The sequence below is a fragment of the Micromys minutus genome (assembly GCF_963924665.1).
Source record: "Micromys minutus genome assembly, chromosome: 3".
NCBI classification, from domain to species: Eukaryota; Metazoa; Chordata; class Mammalia; order Rodentia; family Muridae; genus Micromys; species Micromys minutus.
Window position 1 is genome coordinate 84094225 of NC_137972.1, and position 17961 is coordinate 84112185.

Here is a 17961-nt window from a genome sequence, read left to right on the forward strand (position 1 = left end):
AGCTTCAAAAGTACAGTCCACTTCTTCTACCCACTACCTTCAGCAGGACCAGGAGACCAGACACTGGCTACCACAACAGGATGTGGAAGTGGGCACTTTTCTGCTTGACTTAATGTCCAGAGGAAAAGAATGGAATGGAGGCTGGGGTACCCTGACGTGAACATGGCAAGAACGCGGGCCCCATAGTAACAGAAACCCAGAGTCTCTCCTTTTCTTGCCCCTCATCCCATAAGGGTTTTAGGTTGCAGCTAGAGCCTATGGGGAGAAGGGAGCCTCAAGCAAATCGTTTCACTCATATGTGAATAACCAGCAGAAGAGAGGGCTGCACGTACTTGACATTGGTGTTGGTGCAGATGACGTACTCAATCTCATCAGAGTAGGGGTTCTGGAAGGTGAAGCTGCTGGTACGGATCAACAGCCACTCCCGGTTCTTGGTGCGGAACCGATACATGACCGACAGCACTTGGCCCTTCAGCTTAACCACCTGCAAAAACATTTGGACAAGGAAGTCAGCAGGAGGAAGAGAGAGCAGCAAGGCAGTGGGGCCGGCTGCTGAAGAGGTCAGTAGGACCACAGAATGGGGTGCAGTAAAAGGGGAGTGGTGAGAGTAAGAGTGACAGGTAGCAGCTAAGCTCAAACTTCCATCTGCTTCCGCCCTGGAGTCACTGTCATCTCATGTGAGACACCACTGACAGGCAGCGTTTCTTATTTAGTGGCTACAAATCAGATGGTGAGCATCTTATATGCACACAGCGCTGGGCACAGAGCAGCACCAACAACATTAAGAGCTCTCTCCCTCTCTCCCTCTCTCTCCCTCTCTTCCTCCCCCTCCCTCCTCCATTCCTCCCTCCCTCCTCCCTCTCTCTCTTCCTCCCCCCTCCCTCCTCCCTCCCTCCCTCCTCCTCCCTCCTCCATTCCTCCCTCCTTCCCTCCTCCCTCCCTCCCTCCCTCCTCCCTCCCTCCTCCCCTCCCTCCTCCCTCCCTCATTTTTTCCTTTGGGCTATAGGGTGCTCTGGGACTGAGTACTATGTTCACAGCTATAATGTATCATGGACTTATTTCTTAGATGAACTTAATTCACATAAAAATTTTAACTTCTGTTTGACATTGTAAAATGAATTCAATAAACTCTCAGGAAGGAGGCGAAATAAAATGGTAAATCCGTATGCATTATTTATCTGAATGTATTGATCTGCCACTACTCTCATGTTGCGATACGGTTTCAGCACACTTTCATGAACACCTGAAAAGTGGCTTCACTGTTCACAGGTGACATAACCAGGATGTAATTAATTAGGCTCTCTAAGGCTAGACAGCTCTAGTGGCAAGGAGGAACGAGAACTGTGATCTTATGTTCAAGTTACAAGCTTATCTCTCTGGGGATAGCTGACGAAGGTATGTAAAGACACTTGCCCACTGGCAGCTGTAAGGACCCAGACATTGGTCTCACCAAAGAGGAAGAAGTAGTAGATGGAGAGGCTATCAGAATGACGAAGAGACATTGCCTGGATGTGATTGTCCCCAAGAACGAGATAAGGCAAGCAGAAGTCTTTATTGTAGAGCCTGGGAATATAAGTCTTCAGTCTTTCTGGGTGTGGTTGCAGATGGATTGTTGACAAGAATAGGGCCTGATTCTAGAGCTGGGCAAAGGTAGACTCCTCCAAACATCACTGTTTGCACCTGCTTCTCACCGGGAGTTTATAGTCTCTACCATGCCGTACACAGCCTGGGGACAAGGCGAGCTGAGCTTTACAAAGTCCAGCCCAGTGTCTTGCACATAGTAGGACTTAGAGCACACTTCGTGAGCTAGCTACATAACCCTGAAGCAGCCAGGCGCCTTCTCTACATTGCCCCTGGGAAAACTAGGCACAGCCACACTGTAGAGTATCAGACAAAATCTCTTGGATATTGGGGAATATCCAAGAGAAAAACAAACGAACAAAACACCAAGAAAGCTGGAAGTGGGCAGAGGTCCTCTTTGTTACCACCTAGAAGGAGGCTTATGAAATGAAGTGCTTAGAGGATGTTGTTTCATAGACAGTTGGTCCCTGTCATTGTCACTGTTCTGTTGCTGTGAACAGACACCACAGAACTTGGTAAGGGACTTGCTTACGGTTTCATGAGCTTAGTCTATTATTATCATGGCATAGAGCATGGCAGCAGGCAGGCTTGGTAGAAGTAGCTGAAAGCTACATCTTGATCCGTAAGCAGAGAGAGAGGTGGGTGGGGGAAGGGAAGAGAGGGAGAGGAGAAGATAAGGAAAGAAGGAAAAGGGAAAGGGGGAGACAGGAGGCAGGGAAAGAGACTGTTCCTGGCTTGGGCTTTTGAAACTGTAAAGTCTATACACAATGACACACTTTCTCCAACAAGACCACATCTATTCCAACAAGGCCATATCTCCTAATCCCTCTCAAATACTACTATGTCCTAGATGAGTCTATGGGGCCCATTCTTATTCAACCTACCTTAGTCCCCTAACTGGGACCGGTCTCTTTCCTCACGGGTGCCAGAAGTCCAAGTCACATCTTAGGTCAGTAGTCTGAGTGCCCTCTTGGTGCGTAGCACAAATAGACCCATGTGTTCTGTCCTAAGTGTGTGTACCTTTTGTTTTGTCCAACAGAAAGAACTAAGGGGGTGTGAGAGTTTTTCACTGTTTCACAGACTAGCAGTAGAGCCTACCTATGTACAAAGCTGGGGTATGACACTGAGGGTAGAGAACAGAGAAAGGGGGTGCCAGCCCTGTTCCTTCAGCCCATGAGTCAGCTCAGTAGAATAATGTGTATTAGGAACATGAGCTTCAGAGCTTAAAGACACCTACTAAGGCTTTTCAATCATAGGAAGGGATATGCATGGTTTCAATCCTTGATTTTCTAATTTTAACTCCCTGTCCCCATTGCTCTGTTCCAAAGTACAGGTCACCTTGCAGGGGCTACACATATTTACTACGTGTAGATAACCATAACCCATAGAGTCTGTTACAAACCCACAATCAAATGTCAGGGTCCACCAGGAGGGCTGGGAGTTGGAACTTATTGTTGAGGTCCTGACATGAATGAAGGATTCCAGAAGGGGAATGAAGTTTGGGAAAGAGTTGGGGGGTGGGCATGATGTTGGCAAATAATATTTTTGGCTCTACTTACAGAAAGCACAGCACAGCAACTGTGTATGGGCAAGAAAGCCAAGGAGGGATGGGGGACTGAACTGTGCACGTAAGCAGGGCTGGTAATACAGGAGACAGCAAAGACCCTAAGAGCTTGCTTAGCCTGGCTCTTTGTGAAATGGCTGCCACGGGTATCACAGATACCGTCATCACCTTAATCATCACCATCTTAGTCAATGTTCTCTCACTATGCAAAGATACCTGTCCACACAGCTCTTATAAAGGAAAGCATTTAATTGGCTTATGGTTCTGAGGTTTAGTCCATTATCATCATGACTTATAGCATGGTGGCAGACAGGCAGACATGGTGCAGGAGAGTAGCTGAGAGTTCTACCATTGAATCAATCCATAGGCAGCAGGCATAGAGAAAGATCCTGGGCCTGGCTTGAACATTTGAAACTTCAAAGCCTCTCCTGACTGACATACTTCCTTCAACAAGCTACATCTACTCCAATAAGGCTACGCCTCCTAATCCTTGTCTAATAGTGCCCCTTCCTTAATAATGCAAATGTATGAATCTATGGGGGCCATTCTTATTTAAAACATCACAATTACTATCACCATCATCACCCTCATTACTATTACAACCACCACCATCACAATTATTGCCATCCTCACACTAATTACTATTATCATCACAATCACTGTTATCGCCATCATGGTGACTTCTCAATCACCATCACAATCTTAACTACTGCTGTCATCATCAGTATCACCTTTACCACCATTATCACCATCATCATTTTCACACTCATCATTACCATCCCGATTATTCATAACTATCACAGTCAAAGCCATCAATATCATCATAGTCATTACCATTGTTACCATCATCACTGCTACTACCATTACTATCACCATCAACATTATTGATCATCACCAGCCATCATCATGATTACCAACATCAGCCACCCATCCTGCCCTTGGTCATTACAGCAACACTGGGGCCTCAGGAGCATACACTCAACATCCCATCTGGGCTTCACTCTACCTCATGTCACATCTGACCATGCAAACTACATGTGCCACAAGAGCCTGGCAGGCTTGAAAAGGAAAAGGAATCCGATCTCATTTCACCCTAGTGGCCAGTTTCAACGACTTGTACCAGCAACCTCATCCCTTAGTAAAAGGGAAACCAGGGCTGTGGCATCATGTGGAAGCCCTGACACAGGCCCAGAACACATGGACAGCAGCAACTGTAGAGCCACAAAGACATCCCAAGGCACACCCAGACTTGGCCAGAGTTTGTGTTCTTTGGGCACTGGCCACCAACAATGAAGGGGGACCAATGTTGATAAAGGGAAGTGGTTTGTTCTTGAAAGAGCTGAGTCAGCCCTTGAGCTCTTGTTTTAAACAAAAGCACTGAACTGCCCAGACAGGAAGCCCACAAGTTCTGAGTTTAGTGTGGTGTCAATGTACCTTCCCAGGGGACAGGGAAAGTATCCGCTCCCAGAATCCCTTTCTCAGTTAATTTGCTAAGAAGTCAAAATGGAAGAGAGTAACTTTAGGTAGGCTCCTACTTCATGGCCATTCTTTCTGTTTAGACATGCTCAATCATGATGGCAGTGGTGGTGGATGACACTCAAAACTTTTTTTAGTCTCATTGTCTACAGGAAAAGCATGGTGACAGTATTCATGGGGTAGGGTTGGGGACTCCATCTGGAAACACATGAAGAAGGAATTAGACTTACATCCTTACACTCAGCAAATGTGGCACAAGGCATTCTGGTAAAGTCTTACTATTCCGATTTCACATTTTCTCCAAATGGGAGCCACATGTTTTACGTTGTCTACTTAGGCAGCTTGGTTTGAATTTACCTTCATGAAGATGACATGCACAAGTACAGGGCTGGTTCTGCCCAAAGTAAAGCCAGGTTTCAGTGAAAGAGGCCAGAAAAAAAAAAGGAGAAAGTGGACAAAGGAAAAGACATACAGTAAAGGAGAAACAAAGGGTGGAGGAGGATGGGACCTCTTTAGTCATTGGTAAGATCTCAGGGATGACATGGTTTGAAAGATATCAGTCATGTGACAGGTAGAGGACAGCATTGCAGCCAGGGAATGGCTCAGTCATGGTCAAAAGATGGGAAAGAGAATGTTCAAGAAATAGAGAGAAGGCCAATGTGACTGAAGAATAGTATTCATAGAAAAATGCGAAAGGACTAGGCTTACACGAAGAAACTTGTACTTAACTCTAAGTATATAGACCATTGTCGGCAAGTTTTAATGAGAACTGTGACCAAACCTAGTAATTAATTAATTATTTGTTTATTTTACAAAGACTTGGAGTGAAATGATAACAGAGGCACAACAAGGAGTTACCTGCAAAAGTCAGGTAGATGAGAACAGGGAGATATCACTTTTGTGATTGTGCGCCAGGAGGGGCTGTCATAGACTCCGTGCCTAGAGATGCTGAACTTTGTCCTGAGCAACTGGCTGAGAGTAGGGTGAGAGAGAGGCCACTGAGAGAAGAGGCGGTGTGATGGGAAATTCCTGGGCCCTTAGATGAGGAGGTGAAGAGCTGCTCAAGGAAGGCAGGCATGAAGACAAGTGAGCTGGAGCGATCTACTTATGAAGAAGTAGTTACATGGTTGATATCAGGCCCTCTCGTCACAGCTGCAGAAGAATGTGAAGAAGCCAACTGAGCAGGGGCCAGGAAGTGGAAGGGCAGCCAGAAGTGGGGAAACTGGAAGGACTGACATTGGAAGAGCAGAACTGCCACAGCCCCTTCCCTCTGGTTTGTTCTCTCATTTCTTTTGTATTCACCCTTTACAACTCATGTCAGCTAATCCCTCCTCTAGAAGCTGCCTCTTCTCTCAATTCACCCTCCCTAGCTGGTTGCTTTCGTTAGAGCCTTCCCTCCACTTCCACCACACAGCAATGAATTCATGTGTCTTACCCTTGTGCTTGAAATCCTGCCCAGAATAGCTGGCAGACACTGTAGTAGGACTTAGTGGCTCACAGTAGGCCTTCATCCTTCTAGAACCTCGTTGCCCCCAGGTACCTTACTAGGCAGCAGTAGCCATGAAGAACAATACCTGCTGAAAGCTCTCCCGTAGATGGCTCTGATCCTCGGGGTGGCAGAATTCCAAAATATCCTTTCCCAAAAGGTCCTAAAGGGGACAGTCAGCTTTAATAACCCCAAAGTCTACTCTATTCCTTGCCTCCTACCCTGGAGACAAAGGTGTTGTTTACCCCTCTCCCCTTGAGCCCACCTCCTCTTGCCTGCCCACAATAACCCTAAAGATAAAATGGTCTGCCTGTTCCTGTTGGCTGAGGAATTGGCTTCCTTGCATCCATTCTAAATCCCCCTGGCTCAGTCCTCACTTACTTCTAATTTTGCTTGGGCGCTAGATCAGCAGCTTTACAACACAACTTTATTTCTGTTTGTCTTGGAGAGGCAAACTGCAATCAACATATTTTTAAAAACATCCAAAGAAAGCTCGGGGACAGACATGCTGCCTATGAAAACTAAAACTGTTTTAAGTACGGAAACCAGTGGCTGAATGAGGGCATAGTAACTGTGCTTGCCTCAAGTCTGTTCATCACCGACCTTCACTTGTCTATGTGCTATTTGAAAGATCCAGCCTTCATCTAAAACTTGTGTGTCTTTCCGTGAACAGGAGCAGAATAAAAAAAAAAAAAAAACAAAATCAAAGAGCAATTTCGGGTGTGCTTTAGGAAAGTGTCTTAAACAGCAAAGGATGTAAGCTATCTCAGTGATGAGAACATGGTGCTTGGAGTGAGCTGACTCAGCAGCGAAAGGCAGTTCCTATGCCCCAGGAGTGACACTCGGGGGAGATGCTGCAGGGGGCACAGGTCTGTGCAGAAATGCACTGCTGTCAGGGTCATTGACTTTCACCTTATTCTAATAGTTTTGCTTTGGACTGGTCCTAGTTCTAAAATCTACACACAGCACAGATAAAAAGCTAAGTAAATAAAATAAAAACAACACATGTAATTAAAATAACTCATGTTTATATCCCAAAGCTTCCCAAAGTCTTTTCCTTAGAACAACAAGCCATGTATTTTTTTAAAAATGATTTTAAAAGAAACTATAGAAAAGGTAAAAGGATATATATAATAAACACCTGCATATCCATTGCATTGAATCATCTGTCAATATTTTACATCTCTGCCTCTCTCTGTCTCACTCTCCCTTTTTATCTTTCTCTCTCTCTGTGTATTATCTCTTAACAAAAAGTTGTAGATCCCAAAGTACTTTGAGATGAAGTCTTTGAGCATTAATATAATAAATGGCTCATCATACTACTAAACCAAAACACGATCATGCCTAAGAAATGAATACTCATTTGATAACATCTCCATCCTCCTCACACTTGTCCCCTATGTGTCTCCTCTAGGTAGAGATCCTCAGGCTTAGGACATGGATCCTGATTTTGCACTACATGAAGTTGTAACTTCACCTGGGTGGCTCATGCTCTTCTGTGTTTCTAATGCCACTGCTTTTTCAGAAAGGATCCAGAGAAAAGATTTGAATATATGCCCTAAGTAAAAAGATTTCCCCAAAGGACTGGGCTAACATCCCTCAGGTATCTCGACATTTGTCAGACATACAGAAGCTTTGTAATTAAAATAAACTTAGCTTAACCCCCATCCTTTGTGATGGGGGTGTTTGTCTTACAATGAACAGTTTGGCTTGTGAAGGGTGTCAGCCTAGTTAAACAGGGAATCTGGACTCCTATGTCATTTCTCTGTGATGTCATTGTGCTGAACCTTTGACAAGTAAGATAAATGCCTTTTCAGTAGAGTTAAATCTTTTACCACTGACCTGGGGCTGGTAGCCAATCACACTGATGCATCTTGGGTCCACAAATGTGATGATCCCATCAGAGTTATGCCGTGACAGGAACTCTGTGGGCACTGACATGCCACTCATGTCCATGCACACAGGAGAGCTGGTCACCTAGAATGGAGGTTGACAAAGATGCAGATGAGGACACGGCAAGAATCCACATAGCTTGAATATCACACATCCTGCTTTGTCACTGGAAAGATTAGTGTGAGGAATTGAATTAATGCTTGGCCACTTTCTTTACATTTGTTAGGCAGTGGAAATAATAAATATTTACAACAAGCTATAATACCATAGGGCACTTGGGATGATTAGAAATATTGCATATTATGCTGGTAAATGGTTGGGGCTCAGCAAATGTTATCCTCTTTCTATATCACCTTCCCCAATGTAACTGGTGTGGAGACTTGAAAGGACGCATTTCTAGATTGAATTCATCTAGCTACTCTTGTTTTACACACCAGAGAAGAGGATCTAGTGTTTGTTTCATGTGAATGAAATGGCTTGTTTGTTTGTTTGAAAATGATCAGACTTAGAAGATTAAGGATGTGAAACAGGAGCCTTTTGGACTATCAACTCTGCCTGCCTTTATCAGTTTGAAAAACACCCTAAATGTCAAAGGAAGAATGAATGAGCCAAGTAACTGAGTGGCTACTGTATATCAGATATCAAATAAGTAAAATAATTAAAGCTTTATTTATTAATGTGTATGAGTGTTTTGCGTGCATGTATGACGGTACCATCTATCTACTTGGTGCGTGAGGAGCCCAGAAGAAGGCATCAACTTCCCCTGGGATTGGAGTTGCAGACCTCTGTGAGCTTCCATGTGGGTACTGGGAATTGAACCTGGGTCCTCTGGAATAGCAGTCTGTTCTAACACTGGAGTTAACTCTCCAGCTTCAGGTAAATTAAATTTTAACAAGATAGAATCCCTGCTTTAGAGAGTATACACAAGCATATCCCTCAGCTAAGCACAGCAAGCAGTGTGCAGATGAAGTTGAGGTGAGAACTCTTGTGTCATGAGAAAACACAGTGGGAAGCAAAGGTTAATATTTACTAAGGGATTGGCAGTCATTAAGTTAGATCTCAAGGGATGAGAAGGTAGAAACTTCACAGAAAAAATTTTGAAAGCAGAAGGGTAGCTAAGAAATACAAGGTAGAAGAAACAGCTTGACAATACACAGATGTGGGTAAACCATGGGGTGGCTTCATGAAAGCAGAAAGATGTGGTTTGGTAAAAGGATGTGGGAAGATGAGGGAAAGGAAAGAGAGGAGGATGAACTTTGTCCTACAAGGCCCTTGGGGGACTTTAAAAGTGGTTAGCAAGGCTGTGAGTTCTGGGGAACTCATCTCTGCAGTGACTGATGTGGGTGGGAGAGAGGTGTTAACCCTCAGCACGAAAAGGTCTCTGTGGGGTAGCCCTTGTGGTACACCTTTTTAAAATCCACGTTTTGACCCAGAATGAGACACATAACCCCACAGATATTGAGTACACAGGAGTTCCAAACGAAGAGGCATCCAAACTCAGTCTCTTGTCCTGTGCAGTAAAGGAGCCCCGACTGAAGATGAAATAGACAAGACATTTTGAGCTTGCCTTTTATCCCACTGATCTGGAGGCAGAGCCACATGGATCTCTTGAGGTCAGAGCCAGCCTGGTCTAGAGTGAGTTCTAGGACAGTGAGTGCTTCACAGGAAAACCCTGTCTTGAAAAAACAAAAACCAAACAAGCAAACAAGACAGGCTTTCTGCTCACCTGGAGCCTTCCAATAGCCACAAGGCAGTATTTACTGCCTTGTCCGACATCAGCATCTTCTTCAGGTATGGTCATTCCTGAAATGAGACATGTAGCATCATGAACATGCTCAATGTGATTGGCTAAGTGGGGAAAGAACCCACGATTTCATTCATGCAACTGAACATGCAGATCCATTGCTGCCACTCAGAGCTGGGAAGCTAGCCAGGGACTCAGCAGCCCCACACTGTTTCCTGTTCCTCTCTGACAGTGTCTGATGATTTCATGGTGCATCACCATCTGCATCTGTGGACGGATGACACAGAGGCAGTGAAGGAGGGTAAAATGCAAGTCATTCATTTCTGCATATACAGTTTCACTGAAACAGTTACCTAGGAGTAAAACACCAGTAAGAAGCCTAATTAGATCCTGTAGATCATGCAAACAATTCACTGTTTTGTTGACGAAGGATCAAAGACCATTAGAGGTGGTGCACAACTTGTTAGGTTTTTTTTTTTTTCTTTTTTCTTGTTTGTTTGTTTGAGGCAGGTTCTCATTATGCAGACCTGGCTGTCCTGGAATGTTATATATAAACAAGGCTAGCCTTAAATTTACAGTTGTGCTGTTCCACCATGTTTATCCAACTATCCCTGAGGTGTGAATGGTGAGGAGTTTTCAGTGCTGTGTAGGCAGAAGCATTGCACATTCCAGCATGTAGTTCTTTAATCACTGGTATTGTACCTGTAGGTGGAAGTTCTCCAGAAGCCGGATTGCTGGGTCAGATATAGGTATTCTTCTGTTTTAACTTCCCTCCAGAAGGGCTGTTTCAGTTTGCATTCCAGCCACTGACGTCTGAAAGTCTGTTTCTCTATGTTCTTGGCCAACAGAATGTGCTGTCGGTTTTTTGTCATTTTGACAGGTGAGAATAGATGTCTCAATGTGCATGTCAGTAATTATAGTTACGCTTGAGCATTGCTTTATGTTTGGATCTGATTTACATTTTGAGTTGTAATGATCTGTCCTTTCATGTTCTTCCCCGTTGTTCTGTTGGGATTCTGGTCTTGTATCTCCCAGTGCTGTTTGTGAGACAGGTTTTCTAAATTCAAAGATGGCCTCACTTAGTAAGTACCTGAGGAACACCTTGAACTTTTTATCCCTCTGTCTCCACCTCCTGAGAGATAAAATTATAACTGGGTACTATCATGCCAAGTCTCACGTTTAAAGCATTGTCTCTGCAGAGAGAGATCCAGTAAATGTGTTCTTCCACATGGTTCTTTGTCTTCTAACTTTGCTTACAAGGCTAAGTCTGAGCCACAGGTAGAAAACCATTTCTCATGTAGATATTAAAAGACTCCTTGTTTGCCTCTGATACTTTCCTGGCCTCAACTTTGATATGTCTCAGATACTCTATTACTTTAGTGTAGGGTTTGAGAAACATAGTGATGGTTACCTTCAAGTATGCGACTCTTCAGCTACCCACTGATATTTGTTTAAAGTACAGCGATTTAAGATATCATTTTCATCTTTCAGTAAATCCCAGTGCATGGTTAGGTCTAATTATGGACTTCTATTCTACTACCCGGATCTCAGAGGCACTACTGTGTGTTCTAATGTCTGCTACGGTTTCCCTGTAGCATTTTTGGGCTACTCTTAAATGTGTTTTTCTATATGGAACTTAGTATCAACTTACCTAACTTCATAAAATAGTTCGATGACATTATTAATAGGTTTGATTAATATTATAATTTGCCTTTAGGTGAACAAATGTCTTCATAATATTGATTCACCACCCCAAGGACAGAGAAACATTTTAATCATTTATTTCAACTTCTTTTTATGGTTTTTTAGAAGTGTTCAAATGTTCTCCATACACACTTGTACTTTTATAATTGTTAAAATTATTCCCTCGTCCATCTTGGGATGTCATCTGGTGTTGTCATTGTGCCTGTCTTGTTTAGGCGACCATACTGTTAAGATTTCATGGGTGAGAAAGAAAAAGAAAGTGGTTTCCACGAGCTGAGTCTGCCACGGTACTTTCTCCCACTTCCAAGAAGACTCAAACTTTGGAACAAGCTTACTACTACCCTTAGGACTAATATGTAATTCTAGAAAGTGATGAAGTCTGAGATGCTCCCAGCAGAGGAGAAGGGAGTGAGAATGTGGTCCTGGATGAGGACTGCTGTATATCATCCATGGCTAGGACAGGCATTTCTGAGCTCTACCCTCACCTGTGTGGGCTTAAAAATAAGTATTCACTGAAAGAAGATTTCATGGATGAAACTCGCTGTCATAGAAGGAAGACACTATTTCATAGGAGACATCATGGTTTTTACAATCTTTCCGCCTCCTTTTCTGTAGTGTTTCTTCAACCTTAAGTATAGGTGTTGTGCTATTAGGTGTAGCAATTGGGGATGATCAGCCCACAGTCAATTGTTTTTTTGCATTTTGACCATCTGTGAATTTCTGTAATGGTCTTTGCCTGCTGCAAAACAAAACAAAACTTCTTTGGTGAGGGATGAGAGATACATTTATCTATAAAGATAAACATGTAGAATCAAGTTGAGAATTATACTAGTTTAGGAACACGGCAGTAGAAGATTTTCCTCTAGAGTCTATGACCTCGTTTGCCACAGGTAACTAGCTAGGTTTACTAGGCATAAATCTCCTCCTATTGAATGTCCAATTAAGTGGCTGTTGGTTACTCCCAAAATATGAGTGCACCTTTGGTTATGTCCTCTTGTGCTGGCCATTATTGTAGTTTGTAGGATTTTGAGTTACTCTTCAGAGGAGGTTTTCAGAATAGTTCTAATTTGATACTTCCAAGTCCCGTGTCTACAGCAATGTGACGGAATTTACCTTCACATTCTGGGAGGCAAACAAGGGTCATAGCCAATATTGCTTGTGAATCTCTTGGATTCCTCTGGCCAAGAACTCAATGAGTTTCTATGCTTGGCACTGTTTTGTTTGTTTGTTTTGTGTGTGTGTGTGTGTGTGTGTGTGTGTGTGTATGAGAGAGAGAGAGAGAGAGAGAGAGAGAGAGAGAGAGAGAGAGAGAGAGAGCTATGTTTTGTGGAGGAAGCATTATTATCCCAAGTTCCCACCATATATTGAGTTCTGTGCTTGTGCTGATGAAGTGTGTGTTAGTAATACAGTCATGCTTTTTTGGAGAAACCAAAAAGATCGACAAATATATAAAAACTTTCATAATGCTATGCACAAACTGACCGGGTCCAGGCAAACCCAAGCTGAGAAAAGGTCGTTGCTGACAGAATAGAATGGGACTTCTGGGTTTGTCAGAACGGAATACATACAAGGTGAGCTCATCAGAGACTGATGTAAGGGCTCTTGTGACTGTAGGTGGCACAGAGCCTGGGGAAAGGAGAAACAATATAATACAGGGAGGGGTCTGGTGTAGGTACACTCCATCTTCTAAGCCAGGAATTGAAGACTTCATGCACCCCTGTAGATGGAAGGCCTCTCCTGTAAGAATCAGCCTATATCCAGTGGGAATGGCAGTCCAGTAGTCTCAGCTAAGAATACATTTCTTTATAGGCCCACAAGGCATGTGATGGGCCCTCACTGGAGCCAGACATTTTAGTCTTAAGCCAACTGACACTGCTTTGCCTTTTTTATATACAGTACACTGGCTTACCTTTATAGACCATACAAGATGAAATAATACTTTGTGTCTTAGTTATGGTTTTACTGCCATGAATAGACACCATGACCAAGGCAATTCTTATAAGGACAACATTTAATTGGGGCTGGCTTTCAGGTTCAGAGATTCAGTCGAGTATTATCAAGGCAGGAGCATGGCATTGTCTAGACAGGCATGGTTCAGAAGTAGCTGAGATGTCTACATCTTTATCTGCAGGTCTCTGAGAGGAGACTGACTTCCAGGTAGCTAGGACTAGGGTATTAAAGGCTGCACTGACTGTAACACACTTACTCCAACAAGGCCACAGCCTCCTAATAGTGACACTCCCTGGCCCAAGCATATATAAACCATCACAGTTTGTGATTGGATTAGGTCAACAGAAAAGGGATACATACAAAGAGAAATGAAGGATTAGCATCAGACAGTTTTTATGGAGCCAAACAGAATGAAACAAAATGAAACCAAACCAATCCAAACCAAAACAAAAAGTTGAAAAAGAAACAAACAAAAAAAAAAAAAAAAAAATCAACAGCACAACATTCCCCATACCAGGCCATTACAATTCCTTTTACTTGGATAAGCCGAAGGACATCTAAAGTGTCAAGCTCTGTATGTCCCCAAGAGGAGAGGCATAAGTGCACTTTTGTACTTAAGCAGACCAGAAAAGTGATTGGGCTGGAAAGCAACATAAAGGAGAGTCAAAGATAACCTCAGATTAGAAGGCAATGTTAGCAACACACACAGTGACCAGGGCACAGTTGTATCAAGATCTCCTAGAAGAAATGAGGAAAGGCACAAATCAAATCATCCTAGAGAAAATCCGTCCAAGCCATGAGTAAGCAACTCAGAGGGAAATACTCACAATGTCATGTGCCCAGAAAGGACCTAGAAATTCACTACTAAGGAGCATTTGATTGAAAGTGTCACAGCTCTCTTGACTTCACATCAAACATCAGAGTGATACAAGCTATAGGATTATGGATGCCTCTACTGATGTTAGGAGGTGGGGAGAGAGCGCTCTCATCCTCTTCTGCAGGAGACTTCGTGATGGCTGTGTGCATTTAAATTTCCACCTTTGGGTTAATTCTAGAAGTAACCTTTGAAAATACCAGCACTCATGGACAGTCTCCTGCAGTATGTAGACTTCACAAGCCCCATTGGACCACCAAACTACAGATGGGCATCTTGCTCCCAGCTGGAGAATGAATGACTAGTGAAACATCATTTATTCATGTAAAAGAATGAAGCTGTATGAACTACAGCTCTTAAAAAGAGAAAAATACTAGGAAGAGATGCACTTAGCTGTCAGGAAAAGGGCGAAGGTGAAAAGGGGTCCTGTAACTCTTTCCTCTTGCCCTGGCTCTATGCTTTTATTTTTAATATCAAAGTTCCTATGGGTTAGCAATTTCCCAGTCCCTTAGTGAAAAGGATGCCATTTATGAAAATGATGATAGAGCTTGCTCCTGTAATAGCCTCTCAAGATCTGGGATGGCTACCAGGGGCGATGACTGTGAGGACAGTGTAAATGGTAGGAAAGTGTGATGACTTTCTGTTGCAGGGTAGCTTGGTGCCAGTATCTTTCCGCCTCCGCCTGCACCTCCGGGCACTTACAAAGATCTTCTGGAAAGTGATTTATGGTCTGAGCACACAGAGTTGTCAAATGCATCTTTTGGAGATAATTATCAGAGCTCAACAGGTGAGCCTTGTGAGTTATTCTTTCTTTGGGGAGGGACAAATATTTAAAAGAATGGTGAAAAGATTCTCTTTGGGTATTAGAGACAAAGGCAGTTTTTCAGGGGCCCAATGATTCATTGACAGCCAAAGGGTTCAGGAAAGGATCTTTAAGGAAAATGGCCACTGGGCTTCGTACCAACACAGCTGGAAGGAAGATATCCCTATGTACAGTGTATGGCTTAATGGTCATTAAAATGGGCTTTATTATTGAGGTACTATTAATGGGGTAACCAGGGTTATCCTAAATCAAAAATTTTGTCTCTGCCACTCATAACAAAAGCCTGTGACCCTCTGAATTTCAGAAGAAACGAGCCACACTTATCATGTGACATGAGTATAAATTATTCTATATGCCTCTGTAGGCATTTGGAGGGGAAATGTATACGAGTCAACATTGTACATGGCACAGTGTCAACATACCCAGTGTGGTGGTTTGGATGAAAATGGCTCCACAGACTCAGAGGGAGTGGCATTATTGGAGGTGCGGTCCTATGAAGAGAGTGTGTCACGGGGGCTCGGCCTTTGAGGTTTCAGATGTCCAAGCCAGGCCCAGTGCCACTCTCTCTTCCTGCTGCCTGAAGATCCAGATATGGATCCAAACCACCTCTCCAGCACCATGTCTGCTTGCCGTCTGTCATGCTTTCTGCCGTGACCATAATGGACCATACCACTGAACTGAAAGCCAGCCTCCAATTACCTGTTTTCCTTTATAAGAGCTGCCATGGGCATAGTGTCTCTTCACAGCAATAGATACCCTAAAGAACACACATGATGTTCTAATTTGCTTCTGTTGGGATAAACACCATGAGGGGGAAAAAAGCAACCTGGGGTGGAAAGGACTTAGCTTACAGATCAGAATCCATCATCAGGGAAAACCAAGGCAGGAACTTAGTGTAAGGGACTGAAGCAGAGTCCTTACTGGAGGAATGCTGCTTACTGGTTTGTTCTTTATTTGGAATGCTTTCTTATACAACCAGGATCACCTCAGCTATGGCACCCTCAGCACTGGGAGAGGAGGTAGGGTCATCCTAGTGGCTGAGCTAGGTCTCCCTGTGCTGATTTCTGTCTCAATGCAGCACTCAACAGTTTGGAAGGACCTGAGGCCATCTATACTTCAAGACAGAAGGTGCTAGCTTATGGTACCCAAGGCTCTCTGGCTGTGACAAGCTGAGATACTAGCACTAAGCAGGAGTTGCAGAGAGAAGAGAGCCTATTGTCACTCTCCAGAGTTCACCATCGTGATGGGGAAAACAGACCCAGCTCACTCCAATGCCATGTGCTTAACAGTGTCATAGGGAGCAGAACAGCCCCTGGAGATGGGCCACAGGGAGACTGTGGGGTGCCGGAGTGGGTGGAGAGAAGTCAGGAGGGAGTGCTTCCTGACAGGAATCGCAAAGTGCTTTTTAATATGAACAGGATAACTGCAGCTATTCTAACAGATTTTAGTGATTCCCTAATCAGCTTCCAAGCTCATTTCACCTCACATTAAACTACAATACCCTCCTTGGATAGCCTCTTCCCTCCCGCCAGTGAGAAATAAATCTGGAGCATATAAACAATGCAAATGAGACGCCCTGGAAACTGCTCTGGGGAGGGGAAGTCAGCACTGGCCAGAGAGGCTTCTTCATTCCTCAGTAAGGATTACAGGAACCCAGTGCAGACAAAGTGGAAAGTGGGCTTGTTTTTAGTCTCTCTGGAAAGAGGTTGTCCTTGACCTTCATCTCCTCATGCAAATTAAGACATATTTTTATATTTCACAAAGCAAAAGGCAGAAGGGAAACAACTGTCTTCTGGCTGCAAGCAGCCCAGGGCGCTTGCTCACAGCACACTGCCAAAGCCTTCCCCAAGGAACATTTGTAAACTTTAGGAAAAATTTACTTTTGCAAAAACACATTTGGGAAACAGTCTCAATAAAGATAAAGTGGTTTCATCACTGCAGGCTTTTCAGAGACTGCACTATGCTCTGTGAACGAGTACCTTTTGCCAAAAGAGAAATGAAGAATGTGAAGTTCCCCAGTGGACTGAATGGAATCCCTTTGTTGCAGTCTACTGACTTTTATCTTGGCAGATAAGTTTGAAAAAAAAAGAAAAAGAAAAAGAGAAAGGTGACCTGTGGATATCTTGTATCTCAGGGATCTTGGAAACCCTAAAATTGGATTAAGCCTGAAAGGCTTATGGGTGTAACTGATGCTTTTGTACCTGCTTGTTCCTTTCAAATTACAATGAAAGCTTCCAAGGCCTGACATAGAAGTATATCCCAGTGCTGGGAACTGGGGAAGGTGAACAAGGATGAGACAGTTTTAGGATGCACGGATAAGGCCAGACTGCACTGAGAAAGGATGTAACAGGGAACCCTGGTCCCTGAGACTGCCTGTGGAGGAGTGGAAGGTTCGCACCATAACAGTAAAAAGAGCAGAGCAAGCTTGACTTGAGGTGAGTCCAGTAAAAGGGCAAGTCTCAGGGGAGCACCTGGGACTCCCAGGAAGCCGCATGGCTGAAGATTTTTAAGACTCTCACTGAGACTATGTGTGACTTGTAACCCGCCGCTCCATCTACAGCCCTGGGAACAGATAGATGAAATTTGTTCAGGTATTCCCAAGACTGCAGTGAAGCCAAACACTCCTCTTCTGTTCATGTCTACTCAGGTCTTTCTAGAGCCTCTGAAATGGATGATGGCACAACTATCAGCTCTCACGATGAACCATCACACAGTGACATGTCTAAGGTAAATTACATGGAAATGGGAGGCATGTGACAAAGGGGACATGAAGGTAAGGACCCAGAACAATTGTTTCCATTTGCTTTGAGAGAGAGAGAGAGAGAGAGAGAGAGAAACCTAAAGTCGATCTTCTGGCATTCTAGAG

General features: G+C 43.8%; 1 protein-coding gene across 2 annotated transcripts in view; it reads right to left on the reverse strand.

Moving 5' to 3' along the window:
- Nucleotides 1-17961, reverse strand: part of ARNT2 (aryl hydrocarbon receptor nuclear translocator 2) — a gene marked incomplete at both ends in the record, with an annotated part of 103209 nt that overhangs the window by 24094 nt on the left and 61154 nt on the right. For both annotated transcript variants that reach the window (XM_080914171.1, XM_080914172.1), the window contains 4 exons: nucleotides 333-484; nucleotides 6196-6270; nucleotides 7950-8084; nucleotides 9727-9803. In XM_080914171.1, the coding sequence (XP_080770297.1) occupies nucleotides 333-484; nucleotides 6196-6270; nucleotides 7950-8084; nucleotides 9727-9803 (439 nt within the window). The remainder of the gene's footprint in view (nucleotides 1-332; nucleotides 485-6195; nucleotides 6271-7949; nucleotides 8085-9726; nucleotides 9804-17961) is intronic.